This window comes from Poecilia formosa, unplaced genomic scaffold (assembly GCF_000485575.1).
Source record: "Poecilia formosa unplaced genomic scaffold, Poecilia_formosa-5.1.2 Scaffold75, whole genome shotgun sequence".
NCBI classification, from domain to species: domain Eukaryota; kingdom Metazoa; phylum Chordata; class Actinopteri; order Cyprinodontiformes; family Poeciliidae; genus Poecilia; species Poecilia formosa.
In genome coordinates this window covers 282,716-298,797 of record NW_006800014.1, presented here as the reverse complement: position 1 = coordinate 298,797, position 16,082 = coordinate 282,716, and the positions used below count along the sequence as shown (strand labels likewise).

General features: G+C 40.8%; 3 protein-coding genes across 5 annotated transcripts in view; 2 read left to right on the top strand and 1 right to left on the bottom strand.

Moving 5' to 3' along the window:
• Nucleotides 1-1,334, top strand: part of slc16a10 (solute carrier family 16 member 10) — a 31,695-nt gene extending 30,361 nt beyond the window's left edge. For both annotated transcript variants that reach the window (XM_007556013.2, XM_016673396.1), the window contains exon 6: nt 671-1,334. In XM_007556013.2, the coding sequence (XP_007556075.1) occupies nt 671-900 (230 nt within the window). In that variant the 3' untranslated portion in view covers nt 901-1,334. The remainder of the gene's footprint in view (nt 1-670) is intronic.
• A 5,086-nt stretch (nt 1,335-6,420) lies between these two features.
• mfsd4b (major facilitator superfamily domain containing 4B) lies at nt 6,421-14,942 on the top strand. The gene is made up of 4 exons (XM_007556009.2): nt 6,421-7,036; nt 9,509-9,677; nt 9,788-9,904; nt 13,234-14,942. The coding sequence occupies exons 1-4, from the start codon at nt 6,764-6,766 to the stop codon at nt 14,475-14,477; spliced, it is 1,803 nt and encodes a 600-aa protein (XP_007556071.1). The 5' UTR covers nt 6,421-6,763; the 3' UTR covers nt 14,478-14,942.
• The window catches only part of rev3l (REV3 like, DNA directed polymerase zeta catalytic subunit), a 66,474-nt gene continuing 65,249 nt past the window's right edge, over nt 14,858-16,082 (bottom strand). For both annotated transcript variants that reach the window (XM_007556011.2, XM_007556012.2), the window contains one exon: nt 14,858-15,618. In XM_007556011.2, coding sequence (XP_007556073.1) covers nt 15,478-15,618 — 141 coding nt within the window. In that variant the 3' untranslated portion in view covers nt 14,858-15,477. The remainder of the gene's footprint in view (nt 15,619-16,082) is intronic.

The following is a 16,082-nucleotide window of genomic DNA, read 5'->3' as shown; positions in this document are numbered from 1 at the left end:
CAACACAGAGACAGACAGGACACACAACCATGTACACACACACTCACACCTGGGGAGAATTTAGAGAGACCAATTAACCGTGGGAGAAAGCTGGAGTACCCAGAGAGAACCCACACATGCACAGGGAGAACATGCAAGCTCCATGCAGAAAGACCCCAGACCATTAATCGAACCCAGGACCTTTTTGTTGCAAGGCAATTGCAGCCTGTATGTGCAAATTGATTATTAGAGTTGTTGATATTTAGATTGATATAATACAAAAAAAAAAAAATGACATTGTTATAAGAGAGAGTGAAATATCAAACTCCTCTGCCTCATCCCTGGGGTTCTACTGCGATCTGGAGAAATCTTCCTGCTGAGAAACAACCAATCAGAGCCAGGAGGAGGGTCTCAGGCTTGTTTCTGTGTGTGTGTGCGGGGGAGGGGAAACTTACTATACAGGAAAACTGTTAATCTACTGTCATCGGTGGCCACTCTAACTAGTCTGAGCATTCACAGCAGGCTCCTCTGTGGGGAACTAACTGTAGCATAGAAGAAAGCAAGAAGGCTAATGTGTACACCAGGGTGATTGTTAAATTGTCTTTCCTCTCATTTCAATTTCTACTTTGCCATTTGAGGCTAAATTTGCTGCCATCTTTCCATCTGTGTAACCTCCTGTTTTGTTTTGCAGGGTTCCTGAGGGACAAACTGGGCAGCTACGACATGGCCTTCTACCTGGCAGGCATCCCCCCGATCATTGGGGGGATCGTGTTGTGTCTTATACCATGGGTGGAGGCCAGGAACAGGAGGAAGCAAAAGAAGGAGGGCCTGAGCAAGGAGCAAGATGTCAGCCAGAAGATGATAGAGCTTGAGAAGGCTCAGGAAGATGCAAAGAACAAAAGAGGAGATTCTGTCCTCTAAGGCCTTTCCACTGCCCGCCTCCCCCAAAACAAACTGAAAGAGACAATCATTGGGTCAGCCTGGGGTCAGTGCTGATCGGCAGTGTTAAAATGCTGTTCCTTTGTTTTGTTTTTTTAGCCGTCAGTATGATGGAATTCCAAAGCAATGCAACATATCAAAGGTAAAGTGTTTGAACTAATTCCAAGATAGACGTGATCCTGATCTCCTTCCAGACAGTAGACCTCACTATAATGCTGCTCTTTCAGTTCTCAGTGTCTACCAAAACACAGAAGTTTTGTCTTGCAGCTTAACCTGTTGTAGCTGTAGCTGTAGCCATAGCCATATAGCTCAAAAGAAGCATTTACAGGATTAAACATGTTTACGTTTAGCTTGCTTTTAGCTTTGTTTTACGGATGAATCAGCTTCAAAGATTTCTTCTTAACCACAACCCTAGTTTCAGTAAAGTTGGGCAAAACATAGAAAAACAGAATATAATGATTTACAAATTCTATTCAACCTATATTCAATTGAATACACTACAAAGACAAGATATTTATTGTTCAAACAGATAAACTGTTGTTTTTTGCAAATATTCACTTATTTGGAATTTGATTTGTTCAACCCATTTCAAAAAAAGTTGGGACAGTTTGAATGAAGCAGTAACACCTGCAGAATGTGGCTCGGTGTTGTCTAGCTGGAACAACCAGGGACGTCCCTGAAAAAGACGTAGCTTGGACGGTACTACATGTTGCTTCAAAACCTATCTATAGCTCTCAGCATCAATGGTGCCTTCACAGATGTGCAAGTTATCCATGCCATGGGTTATTTTCAATTCCCATACAGAAATCTGAGGTTTAGTATCAGTCGACAAAGATCAGATACAGAAAACATAAATGTACTGAATTACAAATGTATATGATAACTCTTCACCAGCACAGCAAACTTACATACACCGGTTGCTTCACAAGCTTGGTCAACATGTAAAAAAACAACTTTCATTTGTTCAGTCAGTGTAATTAGGAGTAGAAAAGCCAATGAAAAATAAATAATAAATAAACTGAAACTGACAAAAAAAACAGGTTGACTACTTTGGTCAAACATTTAAAAATAAACTGCAACGAGCCTTCTTTCAAATGGTTCAGAAAGTGCAATTAGGAATTCTAAATATAATGTAAAATAAATAATAAAGCATGTCGTCGCTTTAGCTTGGCGTGGTAGAGTTTTACCTGTAATGTAGCGATGAGCTGTGTACACAGACCATGGTTTTCTGAAGTGTTCCTGAGCCCATGTGGTAATATCAATTACCAAATTATGTCAGTTTTTAGTGTTTTGGAGCAGGAGGGGTCAAAGGTCACGGATATTCAATGTTGGTTTTTGGCCTTGCCGCTTTCTTGCAGAGATTTCTCCAGATTCTCTGAATCTTTTGATGATATTATGGATAGTAGATGTTGAAATCCCTAAATTTCTTGCAATTGTACGTTGAGGAATGTTGTTCCTAAACTGTTGGACTATTTGCTCATGTAGTTGTTCAAAAATGCTTATGAATGACTGGGTCATCACGACTCTCACGTGTTTCAAACTAACTTGTTCATCTGTGAAATGTTCCAAATGAAATTTTTTTTGAGCATGCATAACTTTCCTAATCTTTTGCTGCCCCTTGTCCAAATGTTTTTTGGAACATTTTTGCAGGAAACAAATTCCAAATAAGTAAATATTTACAAAAACACTGTTGAACATTAAATATCTTTGTTGTGAATTCAAGTGAATTTTGGTTGCAAAAGATTTGCAAATCGTTGTATTCTGTTACGTTTTACACAGCCTCCCAACTTCATTGGAATTGGGGCTTCCCAGATGTACAAGTTATCCGTGCCATGGGTTATTTTCAATTCCATGGAATTCCATGGATGTAATCCATCCATGTTTCTGTGTCTTAAAGTTTGCAGGAGCTGCAAAAACAGGGTCATTAGTTTCTGAAAGGGACATTTGTTGAGAAATCTTGAAGGTTTGTGTTAATTTGTGATTGAAACTGTGAGGACACTCAAACATTTCTATTTAAGCTGCTCTTGAAATTCCTGTTTCTATTTCAGACTGGTGATGGTAGTGGTTTTAACAGCACAAACCAAAACAGGAGTTTGCCAGCCGTCCCTTTTAGTTTGCATTTCAGAGTTTTAAAATGAAGTTATGATTTTTTTTAAAGTATATTTTTAACAGATGTAAACAAAGCAGGAAACTGGAGAAAGCTGTTTGCCAAATGCTACATAACCAGAATTTAACTAACTCAGGAATTTTCACAGTGTTAAATGTGAGCAATTAAGACATTTTTTGCTTCCTAAATGTTGAACTATTCCTTTAACAATGCTACATCTTGCTTCACTGTTATGAATTGAATAGTGATTCAGAATGAAAGTGTTGCCTTCATCTTTCCCTACATGCCTTAACATAACCTAATGTATCGATTATTGTTTTTTGTTTTTTTTTGCTGTGATTTAGGCAAAGATTCAAAACCCAAAAGCACCTCACTAAAGTTGTCGTACTATTTCAACTTCTCCACGTCATACAGCAAACATGGCTTTCAACATATTTACTTGGGAGTTTATGCGTCAGACCAACACAAAAGTGTCCCCACAGCATTATGCAGCCACCACCATGTTCCACTGTGGGGGCGGTGCTTTCAGGGTGAGGTGCACTGCACTTTCCAAAACGTTTGCTGTATCTCATTTGGCAAATTCCAGATTAGACTAAATGAAAATTCAGATCTTAATATGTCATAACATTTTAAAAGCTTCGTATCATTTTCTCTCCATCTTGCAATTACGCACTGCTTTGTAGTAGTCTGCTGCCACAAAATCCCAATAATTTACATGCAATAAAAAAACTAAACAAAACACAAAGTCCAGGTCATAAAACTGCTGCCAAAACATCCCACAGATCACCTGCTTGGATGGAGGATCAAATAATTTTACACCCCATAAAGTCGAACTAGATGATGAGTTGGTAAAAATGCTATTACTTATTTACCTCTAGTATCTTATCATTTTAGATGCCTTCACTTTTGAATGGATCTGGAACTTAAACATTAACTATATGACCATCAGGAGATCCAGGCCCAGTTAATCAGTAACTTTGCATAAGGTCCAGTAATATATAGGGGAAAAAAAGTCTTGTATTTATTTGTGTCTTGTTTTTGTTGGAATTTAATGCCATAATCAGTCAGCATTCACCTGCAGCCCTTACCTTGTTCGCTGAAGACCAAAGTGTGATGAAGTGAGTTTATCTGAGAGTGCGTTTGTCCTGTTTGTCTGCTGTCACGCCACTCTGTGAGGTCTACCTGCTGGTAGTGCCAGGCCCCATGTCGAGTTTCCTGGAGCAACGTGGCTGCCCCGCAGCGGAGCAGGAAGTGAGTGAAGACAGAGCTGAGTCCGAACTCCCCGCAGCTCGGAGCTGTGAAGCACTTTCTGCACAAAGCCAGAGAAACCTTTATTTAATACGAGAAGTGAGAGACGTTTATGGGTGTTTACTAACTAGAGAGATATTTTGAATAAAACTGACTTTTTACTATACACTTAGCTTATTGCACCATTATCCGAATGGAGCTTTTCCCTGGCTTAAATGCTGCAGCTTTTTGCCATCAAAGTTTAGATCTTTTATTATGCTGCTTATATCTTATTTTCACATTTTGTTTAGCTGATTTTACATAAAAGCTTTAAAACAACATGTGTCAAAAAGACATATTGCTATAAAGAGGTAAATTCTTTAGAAGTGCTTTCTGTCTCTTAGAAGTCTACCTGTCATGCTGGGCTCTCATCAGCCACAATGCTTTAGGCATTTTGCTGTTTACTAATCCTGAATCCGACCACTGGCCTTATGCAGTATATCTGCACATATGAATTTGGCTGTTCTTCACTGTATTTGCCTGAGTTTTGTATATTTTTGTCTTAAATTCATTTTTTTAATGTTCTGTGACTACAAATTCAAAATGTATCCAAACATGAGTCACCTACACCAACAGTGCTGTGCTTGGGTTTTAATGTTAAACTACAGTGGTAAGCACAGTCACATATCAGTGTTTTACAAAGTAAAAAAGATTTTCATTATTTTCTTGACTTCTTGCTTTATTTCTGTCTGTCTCACTTTGTATGGCATGAAAACACTGGGCTCCGAGCTTCATTCTATTTCATCATAAACAGTCATATTCAGTAAATTAGAATATTATTGAAAATGTGTTTATTTAATTAACTCCATCCAACTAGTGAAACAGATTACATAACTTAATTTCATGTAGATTCATGTTTTCAAGTTTTTATTTCTGTGAATTATGACATTCTGCTGACAGTAAATGAAAACATGATACTTAAGATTAATTACATCAGATAATTTTTTTTCTTTTTGTACACGCATGGAAAAATGATTCACATGAAAACCACGTTTCTGTGAGCGTTTTCTAAGTGGTTCACATTTTACCACATAATTTTTTTTCTTTTTGTACACGCATGGAAAGATGATTCACATGAAAACCACGTTTCTGTGAGCGTTTTCTAAGTGGTTCACATTTTACCACATGAATCCCCATGTAAAACACACAACTCAAATGCCTGATCATCAGATATTTATGTGCTATATGCTTAAAATATGCAGTAAAGGCATTCTTCTATTTTTATGTAATGTCACTCAACCTCTCCCTTATCACAAAACGGCGACACTAACAACATAAATTAAAGATACAGTGAATGGGTGGATGGATGGATGGATCATTGAGGTGAATGCTCAGACAAACATTAATAGGATAACTATCAACTATATGTCGTTCTCTAGAATGATGGACTCCAACTTTGTTATTATTATCATGATGATTATTATTTAATTATTATTATTAGCTAACGTATTACGTTATTGATAATTTGGAATTGCCTAATTTTAAAACCTGGTGAATATCTTTTTTTCCAACAAAAAAATTTAACCGTTAAAAACATTATTTTCGATACGTTTCGGATTATTAAAAGGAAACAAGCTTTTTCCAAACACTAGATGTCGCCAATTTATTTAACAGCAAGTATCATAAGGCTCAGGTACTTCCCGTAGCTCTGGATCATTTTGACGCGTCAGCTTAAACTCAGATGCACAACAAATACAGATGTAGTACTCTGCTCCGAGTTCAGAATATAAAAGTTAAAAACAACATAACAAATAGATGTTTTGGGGGTTTTTTTAGAGCCTCATTATGTGAAAATGAGTGCGCACATAATGAGTGCGCTTTTGTTTGTGAACCAACCAAGACTTCATAAATTTCTGTAAAAACAAAACAAACAAACAAAAAAACAACAACTGTAAGATCTGCAATCGATTACAGCTTAATAGAGACAAAGGTCACGTAAGGAAACAAAGAGGAATTTGACCATCACCACTTGAAGAACCTGGTAGATCTGTTACGACTGTGAGCTGATGAAATTACGAACAGGTAGTGGTGCAAGTCCATTCAAACGTTTAAATATAAACGTGAAGGAATAAAAATGTCTGAAATTCATGAATAACTTACAGGCCACTTCGATGCGTGTAGCTCATTATGTCTGTGCTGCACAATGACTAAAATTGAATGAATTCATCCCTTTCAAGTTGCAATAAACAACGATGTTCAACCTCATGGTCAATAGACGATCTCTGCAGACCTCCAGTAGCCGTACCCTCGCTGTTGACATTTGGAGGTACTCCGAGGCTGCTTCAGCGGCGGTCAATTGTCGCTCTTCATTCTGCACTGTGTTTGATATGAACCTGCTAACTTTAGTGTAGTAACATTCAACCCAAATACTAGGCTACGGTAGCTAAAGGAGGTCGTTTACACAGCTGAATTTTGGACAGCACTGGTTGCGATACTGACAAATATCCAGGTATGTCTTCGTCCGCCGTGCGCGAGAGCGTTGCCAAAAAGAAGCACGTTCGTTTCGCTAGCATGGAAGAGGAGGACGACAACGACGAGCAGGAGGAGAACACGCTGTTTGACAAGAGGAAGGAGGCCGGTCGGAGGCTGAAGAGCGCACTGAAGTTGGCGAAGAAGACTATAAAGCCGGGAGGAGACAACCGGGTGAAAGTGGTCGGCGGAGGAAGCGGGGCGTGCGGCCGTTGGATGGTCACGCTCGCGCTGTGTGGGTCCTTCTTGGGCTTGGTAAATATCAGCACGTTATTAATATATGGACCAACTAAAGAAGGCTAGCTAATAGCTTAGTTATTGTGGGGTTTAATTCATATGGTGTTTTCTAGGCCTCTGCTAGAATTATGCAAGCTGAAATATATTTTTCAGTGGAATTTGTTTTTATATGTTGAATTGTTTTGCTCTGTTAATTTTCTCTAACAATTTCCACCTCAGTCCACTGGCATAATTTGTTTTCAAACTGTAGCAAAATGGAACAAACAGCCCTCCAATTCGATGGCAGGAAGCAATGTGGGGGACATTGGGATGAGTTGTTCCAGCTGGGAAGTTGTGTATCCTCACTTTTCTCAAGAACCATAGAAGAAATTGATTATTTAACCACAGATTAGATGACTGAGCCTTTCCATGATGACACATCATGGAAAGAACAGAGCCACAATGGATGACTGGCAGACACTGTTTTTTCCTCAAGGATTTGTGATTGTTGTCTGTTATGAACAAGTTTGAAAATATTTCACACGTTTTCATGGTTTAAGTGACTCTGAGTCCATACAGCTAGCTGAAACCGCATTTTTTTTAAAGAATTGGTGAGTTTGGAGTGATTTGTGCCACTTTTGTTCTACTTATATTTACATTTTCTCATTGTAACCATGTGACATTTGCAGAGCAGCCACCCATTTTTCAGGGAACCAAATCCAGAATTATCAAGTGACAAAATTGGTTCTTCTGCCAATTTAGGTCATGTACATGTATCCGCAAACGTCATAATTCCCTCGCCAAACGACACATTTGAGACGATGGAGCTTTAGACTACAATAAAATAAAATTGCTGAAAAGGAAAAATTATAATAGGCTCTCAAATATTTACATCAAACTAAACTTGTTGCAATTATTGCCAGGGATGCACCACATTCTGAAATAAATGTACATATTTTAATTAGAAGTTTTATGGTCTTTGCCTCGTTTTAAAGTTACTTTAAATAAAAACTCCACCCCCACTTTTCTCTGATTATGTGTTCAGTTTTTAACCCCTAAAATAAAGGGACATCTCAATCTCAGCTTTAAATCCAACATTGCTGCATTGTTTCTCATTATAAAAAAATGGTGAGAAAGATTATTTGTATCGTTTCTTCCCCACACACTCTGAGGTCTCTATTAGAGACCATCTTTCTAGCGTGTTTGAAACCATAAAAATCTAAGTGATACATTGTTACCTTACATTCCTAATAATAGTTAGCTTTTCCTGAGCAGAGTGTTCATCCTCTAAGTATTCACTTTTCCCACCATTTGTTTTATTCCATCCTTATATAAAAATGGATTAAATTCACATTTTCTTTTGAAGCACAACAGAAATGGTGCCCAAAGTCGGTCCTGGAGGGCGGGCATCCTGCATGTTTTAGTTCCCTCCCTGGTTTTACACACCTGGATCAAAAGATGGCTCGTTAGAAGCCATCATTTGATGAAGAACATTTCAATGTTCTTCATTGAAATGCTGAAAAGGTTGTTACTGTTGGAGAACTAAAACATGCTCATGTCCCTTCAGGACTGACTTTTGGCACCACTGCACTACACGCAACACTCCATAAAACAAACATTTTGATTTCTTTAGACATCAGTAGACATGAATATTCACAACATTTCCTCAGCACATCTTTGGCAATAATTTCAGCCTCAGATCTTGTTGGATATGATCCTGACTCTCATTGGTCAGTTTGGTTTCTGCAGCTCCATTTGCGGAGGTGCTCAAACAGATTCCAGTTCCTGTCTGCAGTCTGAAAGCCATGAAGCTGATTTATTCCTAACTAACAAACCCGTCGGGTGCTTTGCTCCTAATCATCCTCAGTTGTTGCAAAACCTATTTATATTGGCTTCCTATTTCAGTCTGAACTGTATTCACCTGCTAATAAAATCCCCACATGGCTGTTGGATGATATTTTGTGAGCTGTAATGAGTAAGTGTCGGGTTATCAGCCAGCTGTGGGACACTGCAGGCCGAGTACAGCAGTGTCCTGCACAGACAGGATTTCCATAGTTGCAAAACTTGCTCTACCACAGCTCCCAGCACCTCAAATTACAGAAAACCACCAGCATACACTCCTATGCTGCCTGCTGCTGTTTTCTTAACGTCTTCACTTCAGCTTGCAGAAATGAAACAATCAGCTCTTTGTTCCCCCTGCAGCACCGTGGTTAGCTCTAGGGAAGCTCCTCCTTTACAAGAACCAGTTCAAAGTTCAGCTCACACTGATCATGCTCAATAATTTTCTTGTATATTCATGGATTATAACTTGTAAATTTTTATAGTAATATCAACTCTCCTCCACAAATTCTTCTGTTTTTGTTGCCAGGAAGAAAAAGCAAAATTTGACTAATATCGTTTTAAAATGTTCTTGAGGAAATAAGCTCAAGAACATTGGTTTGGATTCCATGTTGGTATCATGTCAATCCTAATGATGTTCAATCATGCATAGACTTTTTTTTCTCTCTCCAGGGAATGGGAATCTCTGTTCTCGGCCCCACGTTTGAGGACCTGGCTGCCAATGTGCACAAGAACATCAGCAACATCTCCTACATCTTTGTGGGCCGCGCTGCCGGCTACATCGGCGGCTCTCTCGTCGGAGGGATTCTGTTTGAATTGACGAACCCTCACGTCCTGCTAGGTGACCCCTGACCCTGGTGTTTTTGTCTTGGTGGCTGCTGGTGTAGAGCTGTGTCAACACTCCCAGCTTGCATGCATGGCGGGAGCTAACAGCTGACTCTGTGCTTGCAGGCGTCTCCATGCTGCTCACAGCGTTTGGGATGTTTGCCATCCCGTTCTGTAAGCAGGCCCTGTTCCTCACTGGAATCATGTCTGTTGTTGGGATCTCTATGGGAGTCTTAGACACAGGTAAGACTACTAGGCAAGATGTATCAGTGGGCTTAAAGTTTTATCACAATATTTTGTAGTTCTATTGCGATAACAATAAAAGTGAGGATAAGGACTATTTAGGCCTGAGCAGCCAAGCGCTGTGAAGGCCTATTGAAATTGTGCTGTAAATTATTATTTCTTCTTTTTTTTAGTAACTGTGAAACTATGACTGCAAGACATGGCAATCTCTCTGAAAAACATACCCACGTGTAATGTTTATTTTAGGTCACTGCTCATGTAAAGAACTGCATTTAAACATATTTTCAAATTTATTGGTATTTTTTGATACTTTCAATAAAAAAATGTGGAGAAAGTAGTAAAAGTAACAATCCAGATGATACAAACAATTTTTCTTTTTTTTAAAACATAACTTGGAATTTGTCATGGCGACAATAAATCAACACACTTTTGATAAATTTATCATGTTAAATGATAAACCATACAATGCCTTCCCTTATCAATCAGTGTTGGCTGAAGAGTCAGAAATGAAACCTTCAGCAGAACCAGAACCTGGCTCAGTTTGAACAGCCAGGTTCAAACTAAATGGGGCCTGAGATACAGAGCACGCTCACAGAACAGACAGAACTGAACCAGGAGCACCTTATATGTTGGTAGCAACAGTATCTCATTTAAAAGTGCAGCATTATTCTAAAACATGTTTTGGTATGGTTTCTTTTTGGATCCCCCCAGTCAGTGTGCGGCTTTGAACTGTAGTAAAATAGCATACATGTCATTTTCATTCCATGGTCTACATTGGGCCGATTGGGTCCTACTTTTCTTACTTTCTTTACAGTGACAGATTTTCTGTCCTAAAAGGAGTTTGTTTCTAAACAGAAATCAGATTCTGCATGCAAAACTCCAGTCTTTAATGGACTCCTAAATTGCACTCTGCATAATTTACGGTCTACTTTGCTTTTTTTGTACAACTTAAAAAGTCAAAATTACCTTCACACAACTGCACTGATTGGGCCCTTCTTGTCAACATTGTTATTCACTCTTTCATTCCCTTCAGGACACTCATTTGTCTTGTCAGTCATGTTCTACCTGTTAGCTGAGTAAGAGGCCACAGCCGCATAAACTTTAGCAGTTAGCATGTCTGACTGCTGCTGTGCTGTTTGCATCAACTTTGCATGGCTGTTCCAGCCACGAGTGGTCCAGCGCAGAGCAACTCTTACCATTGGCTATTCATCTTTTCTCTATATTAAATGTCGATGGTGACCTTCTCGTATGTCTGTTAATGAAAATTATTTCACAAAATATGTTATTGCTTAACTCTTAGTTCCAGTTAATGACAAAACTTACAGAAGTTATTATCCTGCTTCAGAAATCTAGGTTTTTATTTGATCATCAGAAAATGACTGTCTCCAACTTCCTCTTTAAGAGGTCAGAAATCTTTCCAATCCCTTTTCATTTTGGCCAAAGAATATTTATCTACAGCTGCAAATGTTTTCTGACCAGTTGAAAAAGGACATTTCATTTTTGATGCATATCTACAGTAGGAAATTTATTTTCTACTCAATTTTATGTTCTAAATTTGAGAAAAATGTCAAACTGTGCACATTAACATACAGTGTAATTTATGTATTTATTTAACAGCTGAACACATTGTGACTGCAGAACATGGAAACATCTTTTGTTCAGTTTAACTCCGACTCAGACTTAACTCCTGTTTTTACCATGTGATTAACCGCAGATGAATAAGTTTGTGTGCCGGCTCAGCCAGCATTCCTGACCCCAAACAAACCAAACTTCCTGTTTTTAACCTGCTGAAGCATGTACATTGTTTGCTTCTATATGTTTACATCTATATGATGATTTGTAGTTGCTGGCAGCTATGCACTCTGAGGTTGCAGATAATCATTTACGTTGCAACATGATAAAACATGGTAAATAATAATGTGGCTGCCCTCCTAGTTGCAGGCTCTGGTAAAACAGGCTTGTCATGTTGAATATTTCCTGGTTTGTTAAATTCTTCAGTGTTTGCAGCTCCTACTTCTTCTGGACTGCAGTGGAGCCTCTGCCTTCTTTATGCACAGTAATCTGAGCAATGAAACTAAGTAAATGCTTCCTGGAGCTCAGGAAATGTTTAACATGCTGCATCTTATTGGTCCTGTTATTAGAAATAGGTCTTCATCCTTCTGATGAGTTTGACATGTGGTTGCAGATCATCATGCCAACCTGAAAGGAATGTTAGATCTCAGAACCTTCATTATGACCCCAGGCAGTATAATTCAGTCAAAGTGGTTTTATTTGTTGGTATGACAGTCTGAAGGACTTGAGGATGATTCTGATACCTGTTCCTACTCCACAACCTGTTGGGATGAAGTGACTCCTACTGACGATTTCATTTGGTTTGAGATGCATTAGATCAGGGGTACCCAAAGTCGGTCCTCGAGGGCCGGCATCCTGCACTTTTTAGTTCTCTCCCTGGTGGTGGTAACAACCTTTTCAGCATGTCAATGTTCTTCTTAGGCCTTCTAACGAGCCATCAATGGATCCAGGTGCGCTAAACCAGGGAGAGAACTAAAACATGAAGGATGTCGGTCCTCAAGGACCGACTTTGGACACCACTGCATTAGATGGTACCATCCTATCTAGAGCCTCTTGCAGGAAGCTAAGCAGTCACCAGTAGAACTCATCATGGGATACTCCGTGCCTGTTATTTAGGGATGCACTGATATAAAAATTTGGGTCAATATCGGATATAAATATTGCTGTTATGGCCAAAAATTTATATTTCCCAATATTGTATACATTATAATTCACTACCCTTTTAGCACTGAGACAGCCACGCCAGTGACTTCACCACTGCTTCAGTTAAATCCCCACAATTCTTTTCTGCATCACTATCAGATGACCAAACAAATACCATGACCAACCTCCTCCCTCAAATGATGACCAGTTTTATTCATCAGACTGATGAAACATTTAAAAAAAAGACTATTGGCTCATAACCGATGTTGGTGCCAATATTATGGGCTAATGGCAGTAGGAGTTCTGACTACAACTGGTGGGTTCCCTCTGCCGCTGTGCCTTTGGGCAAGACACTTCATCCACCTTGCCCACTGGAGTTGGTCAGAAGGGCCGATGGTGTGATATGGAAGCCTGGCCCAGGGCAGTTGTGGCTACTATCCAGTAGCTTGCCGTCATCAACGCATGAATGTGTGCTTGAATGGGTGATTGATTTCATTGTAAAGTGTCTTTGAGAGTGCTGAAAAATGCTATATAGGTTTCAACATTTCATTACGTTGTGCATCTCTGCTGTTTTCAGTATTTTCAGTGATGTTTCTATGTCTCCTGTGTTTCAGGTGGGAATGTGCTCATCCTGAACACATGGGGGGAGCAGTCGGGGCCTCACATGCAGGCCCTCCACTTCAGCTTTGCAGCAGGGGCCTTCGCGTCCCCCATCATAGCCAAGCTGTTGTTTGGCCATGATGGAAACGGCAGCACTCCGGCCAAACCCACCAACCCGCCAAACGTCACCTTGACAACTGTCTCTAACACCATGATCCGCTACATCCATGCCAAGAGCAGCACCCTGAAGTCCATGTGGGCCTACATCGTAATCGGCTCCTTCCTCCTCTTCATCTCCTTACTCTTCTTCGTCCTGTACTCCCGCGGTGGCGCGTCCCGGGACAAACCGCAGGCAGCGGCAGGGAAGCCCAAGATGGCCAAACACCACCTGGCTCTTGTCATCCTGCTTTTCTTCTTCTTCTTTGCCTATGTGGGTGCAGAGGTGGCGTATGGCTCCTTCATCTTCACATTTGCCAAGGACTACGCCCACATGCCTGAGGCTCACGCAGCCGGCCTCAACTCCCTGTTCTGGGGGACCTTTGCGGCTACTCGGGGGATGGCCATCTTCTTTGCAGCCTGCTTGTACCCTGGCACCATGATCCTCCTCTGCCTGCTGGGCACCATGCTCTCCTCTCTTCTTCTCTGCTTTTTCACCAACCACAATGCGGTGCTGTGGGTGGGCACCAGCCTCTACGGGGCCTCCATGGCCACCACCTTCCCAAGTGGGATCTCCTGGCTGGAGCAGTACACCACGGTGACGGGCCACACGGCGGCAGCCTTCGTGGTGGGGGCTGCCACAGGGGAGATGGTCCTCCCAGCTCTGGTTGGATTCCTCCTCGGGATTTTTCCCAAGCAGCCTCTGCTGATGTACCTGTCCCTCATCACTGCTGTCTTCACCTCCATCCTGTTCCCTGTCATGTATAAGGTAGCCACGGCACCTGGCACTGCGGGCAGGAAGCTCCGTGTTGGGGGCCGGATGGACGCCGACAACGGCGAGGACCGCCAGGCCCTGTTGGACTCTGGAGCTGCCGAGGATGACGAGGAAGAGGAAGAGCAGAATGAGGCAGATCAGTGGAACGATGCAGACTTTGAGGTCATCGAAATGGATGACACGTCAAGTGTTAATTCCCCCAGCAAGGGTTCATCTCCCCCAGGTGGTGGTGCTGTAACGAGCCCCTCTGCTGCATTAAACAGCCCTGTAGCTGACTCTCCCAGAGGCAAGCTGCAGCTCTCACTGGACAGACAGAAAAGAGACTGAATGCTGTAGCACCATCTACTGATCCTGCACTGAACATTACATGAGCCATGCTTGTTCTCATTTCTGGCCCAGCATTTCCATGGAGGCGCTGGGCCTCCATGCGTCTTCACTGTTTTAACAGCTTGAGCTGTTAAAACAGAGGCTTAGAGACAGACTTCCTGCTCTGCTGGTGCCCTCTACAGGAGACACCAACAGGTAACAGTTCAGTGCCTTCCTGAGGACACGCCCCTGATCATCCAGCCAATCAGCTGCCAGACTTATGTTTGAAGTACATTTTGTTGCACTTTTATGAAGGGTTTTGTTTTTGTGATGCAGTGTATTGAGGTTTGTTATCACTGAGTCACTTTGAGGGTTAAATTTGAATTATTGAACAAGGTGGCTTATGAATACTGAGTTTTTTATTATATCAATCTTAAACCTCCACCCACAGCAATATCAATTAAAAACAATCAGAAACACCTTCAATATCTTCAGTTTTTACATTTTTATAAACAGATCCTGTGTGTGGCTGTGCGGAAAGCTGGACATAAAACCGTATATGCACAAAGAAATGATAAACTCTTTATGACAAATTATATATAATACAGTATTGCAACAGTCCCAGATTGATAAATGAGTTTCCAGTTCTTGCACTGTGAAGATGATAGAGAAGAAACATGGCAGGATTTGAATTCATGGCTGGAGTTTCAGTTTTCAGGTTAATCCACAGTGAGAGTAGAAAGATCTTCACAGGAAAACTTCAGGTACCACAGTCTGTAAGGATGAAGTGATGTTAGCCTGTGGTTGATGTCAAACTGCTACAGTAGATCATCCCAGCAGACACGAGCTTCACTCAGCAGCTTATGGAGGTTACCGTAAACAAGCATGACTAACTAACTGGAATAAGTTAGTGTTATTACAAGTATGAATAAAAAAAACAATGAGTAATCAAAGCACTGTTCAATAAAGCGTCAGCGGGTAGCACCAAATCAGTGGGGTTTCCAAAATGTTCAGCAGCCAATCAGAACTGCTCCAGCAGCTGTCGGAGGTATGGGGCCTTGGAGAGCTGCCTGTTGACCCGGGACAGCTTGTAGAGGACGGGACAGTCCAGGGACACACAGGAAACCTGTCGCTCAGCACAACTGCTGCAGTTCCTGCAGATCTAAACACACACAAGACCAACTCATTACCTGTGATATAACAAACAGTAAGACAAATGTTCCCACACAGAGTTCTCTAATAAAACGGAACACTGACCAGTTTATAACTAAAAGATTTTAGGCAACTGTGCCTAAATTCTAAACTTTCTGTGCCGACTTTCTCAGAACGCCAGAGTATGTGATATACTGCATCCTGTTTGGCTAAGCTGTGAGGTAACTATTGTTCATACATTTATTGGCTCCTCTGATAAAGATATGTGCAGACTGGAAAAATTCAGTTTTCATTACAGTAAGAATCTAACAAAAATAAAATCCCACCTTTATTTTGACAACTTTCATTCAGTGAGGGAAAAAAAAAAAACCCAAAACGGCCCAATTATTGGTTCCTCTGCCGGCACTCTGTATAACTCCCTTTGTCATTTAATACAGAGGGTTCTTACTGATGTTTCACTCGTAAAGCCCACAC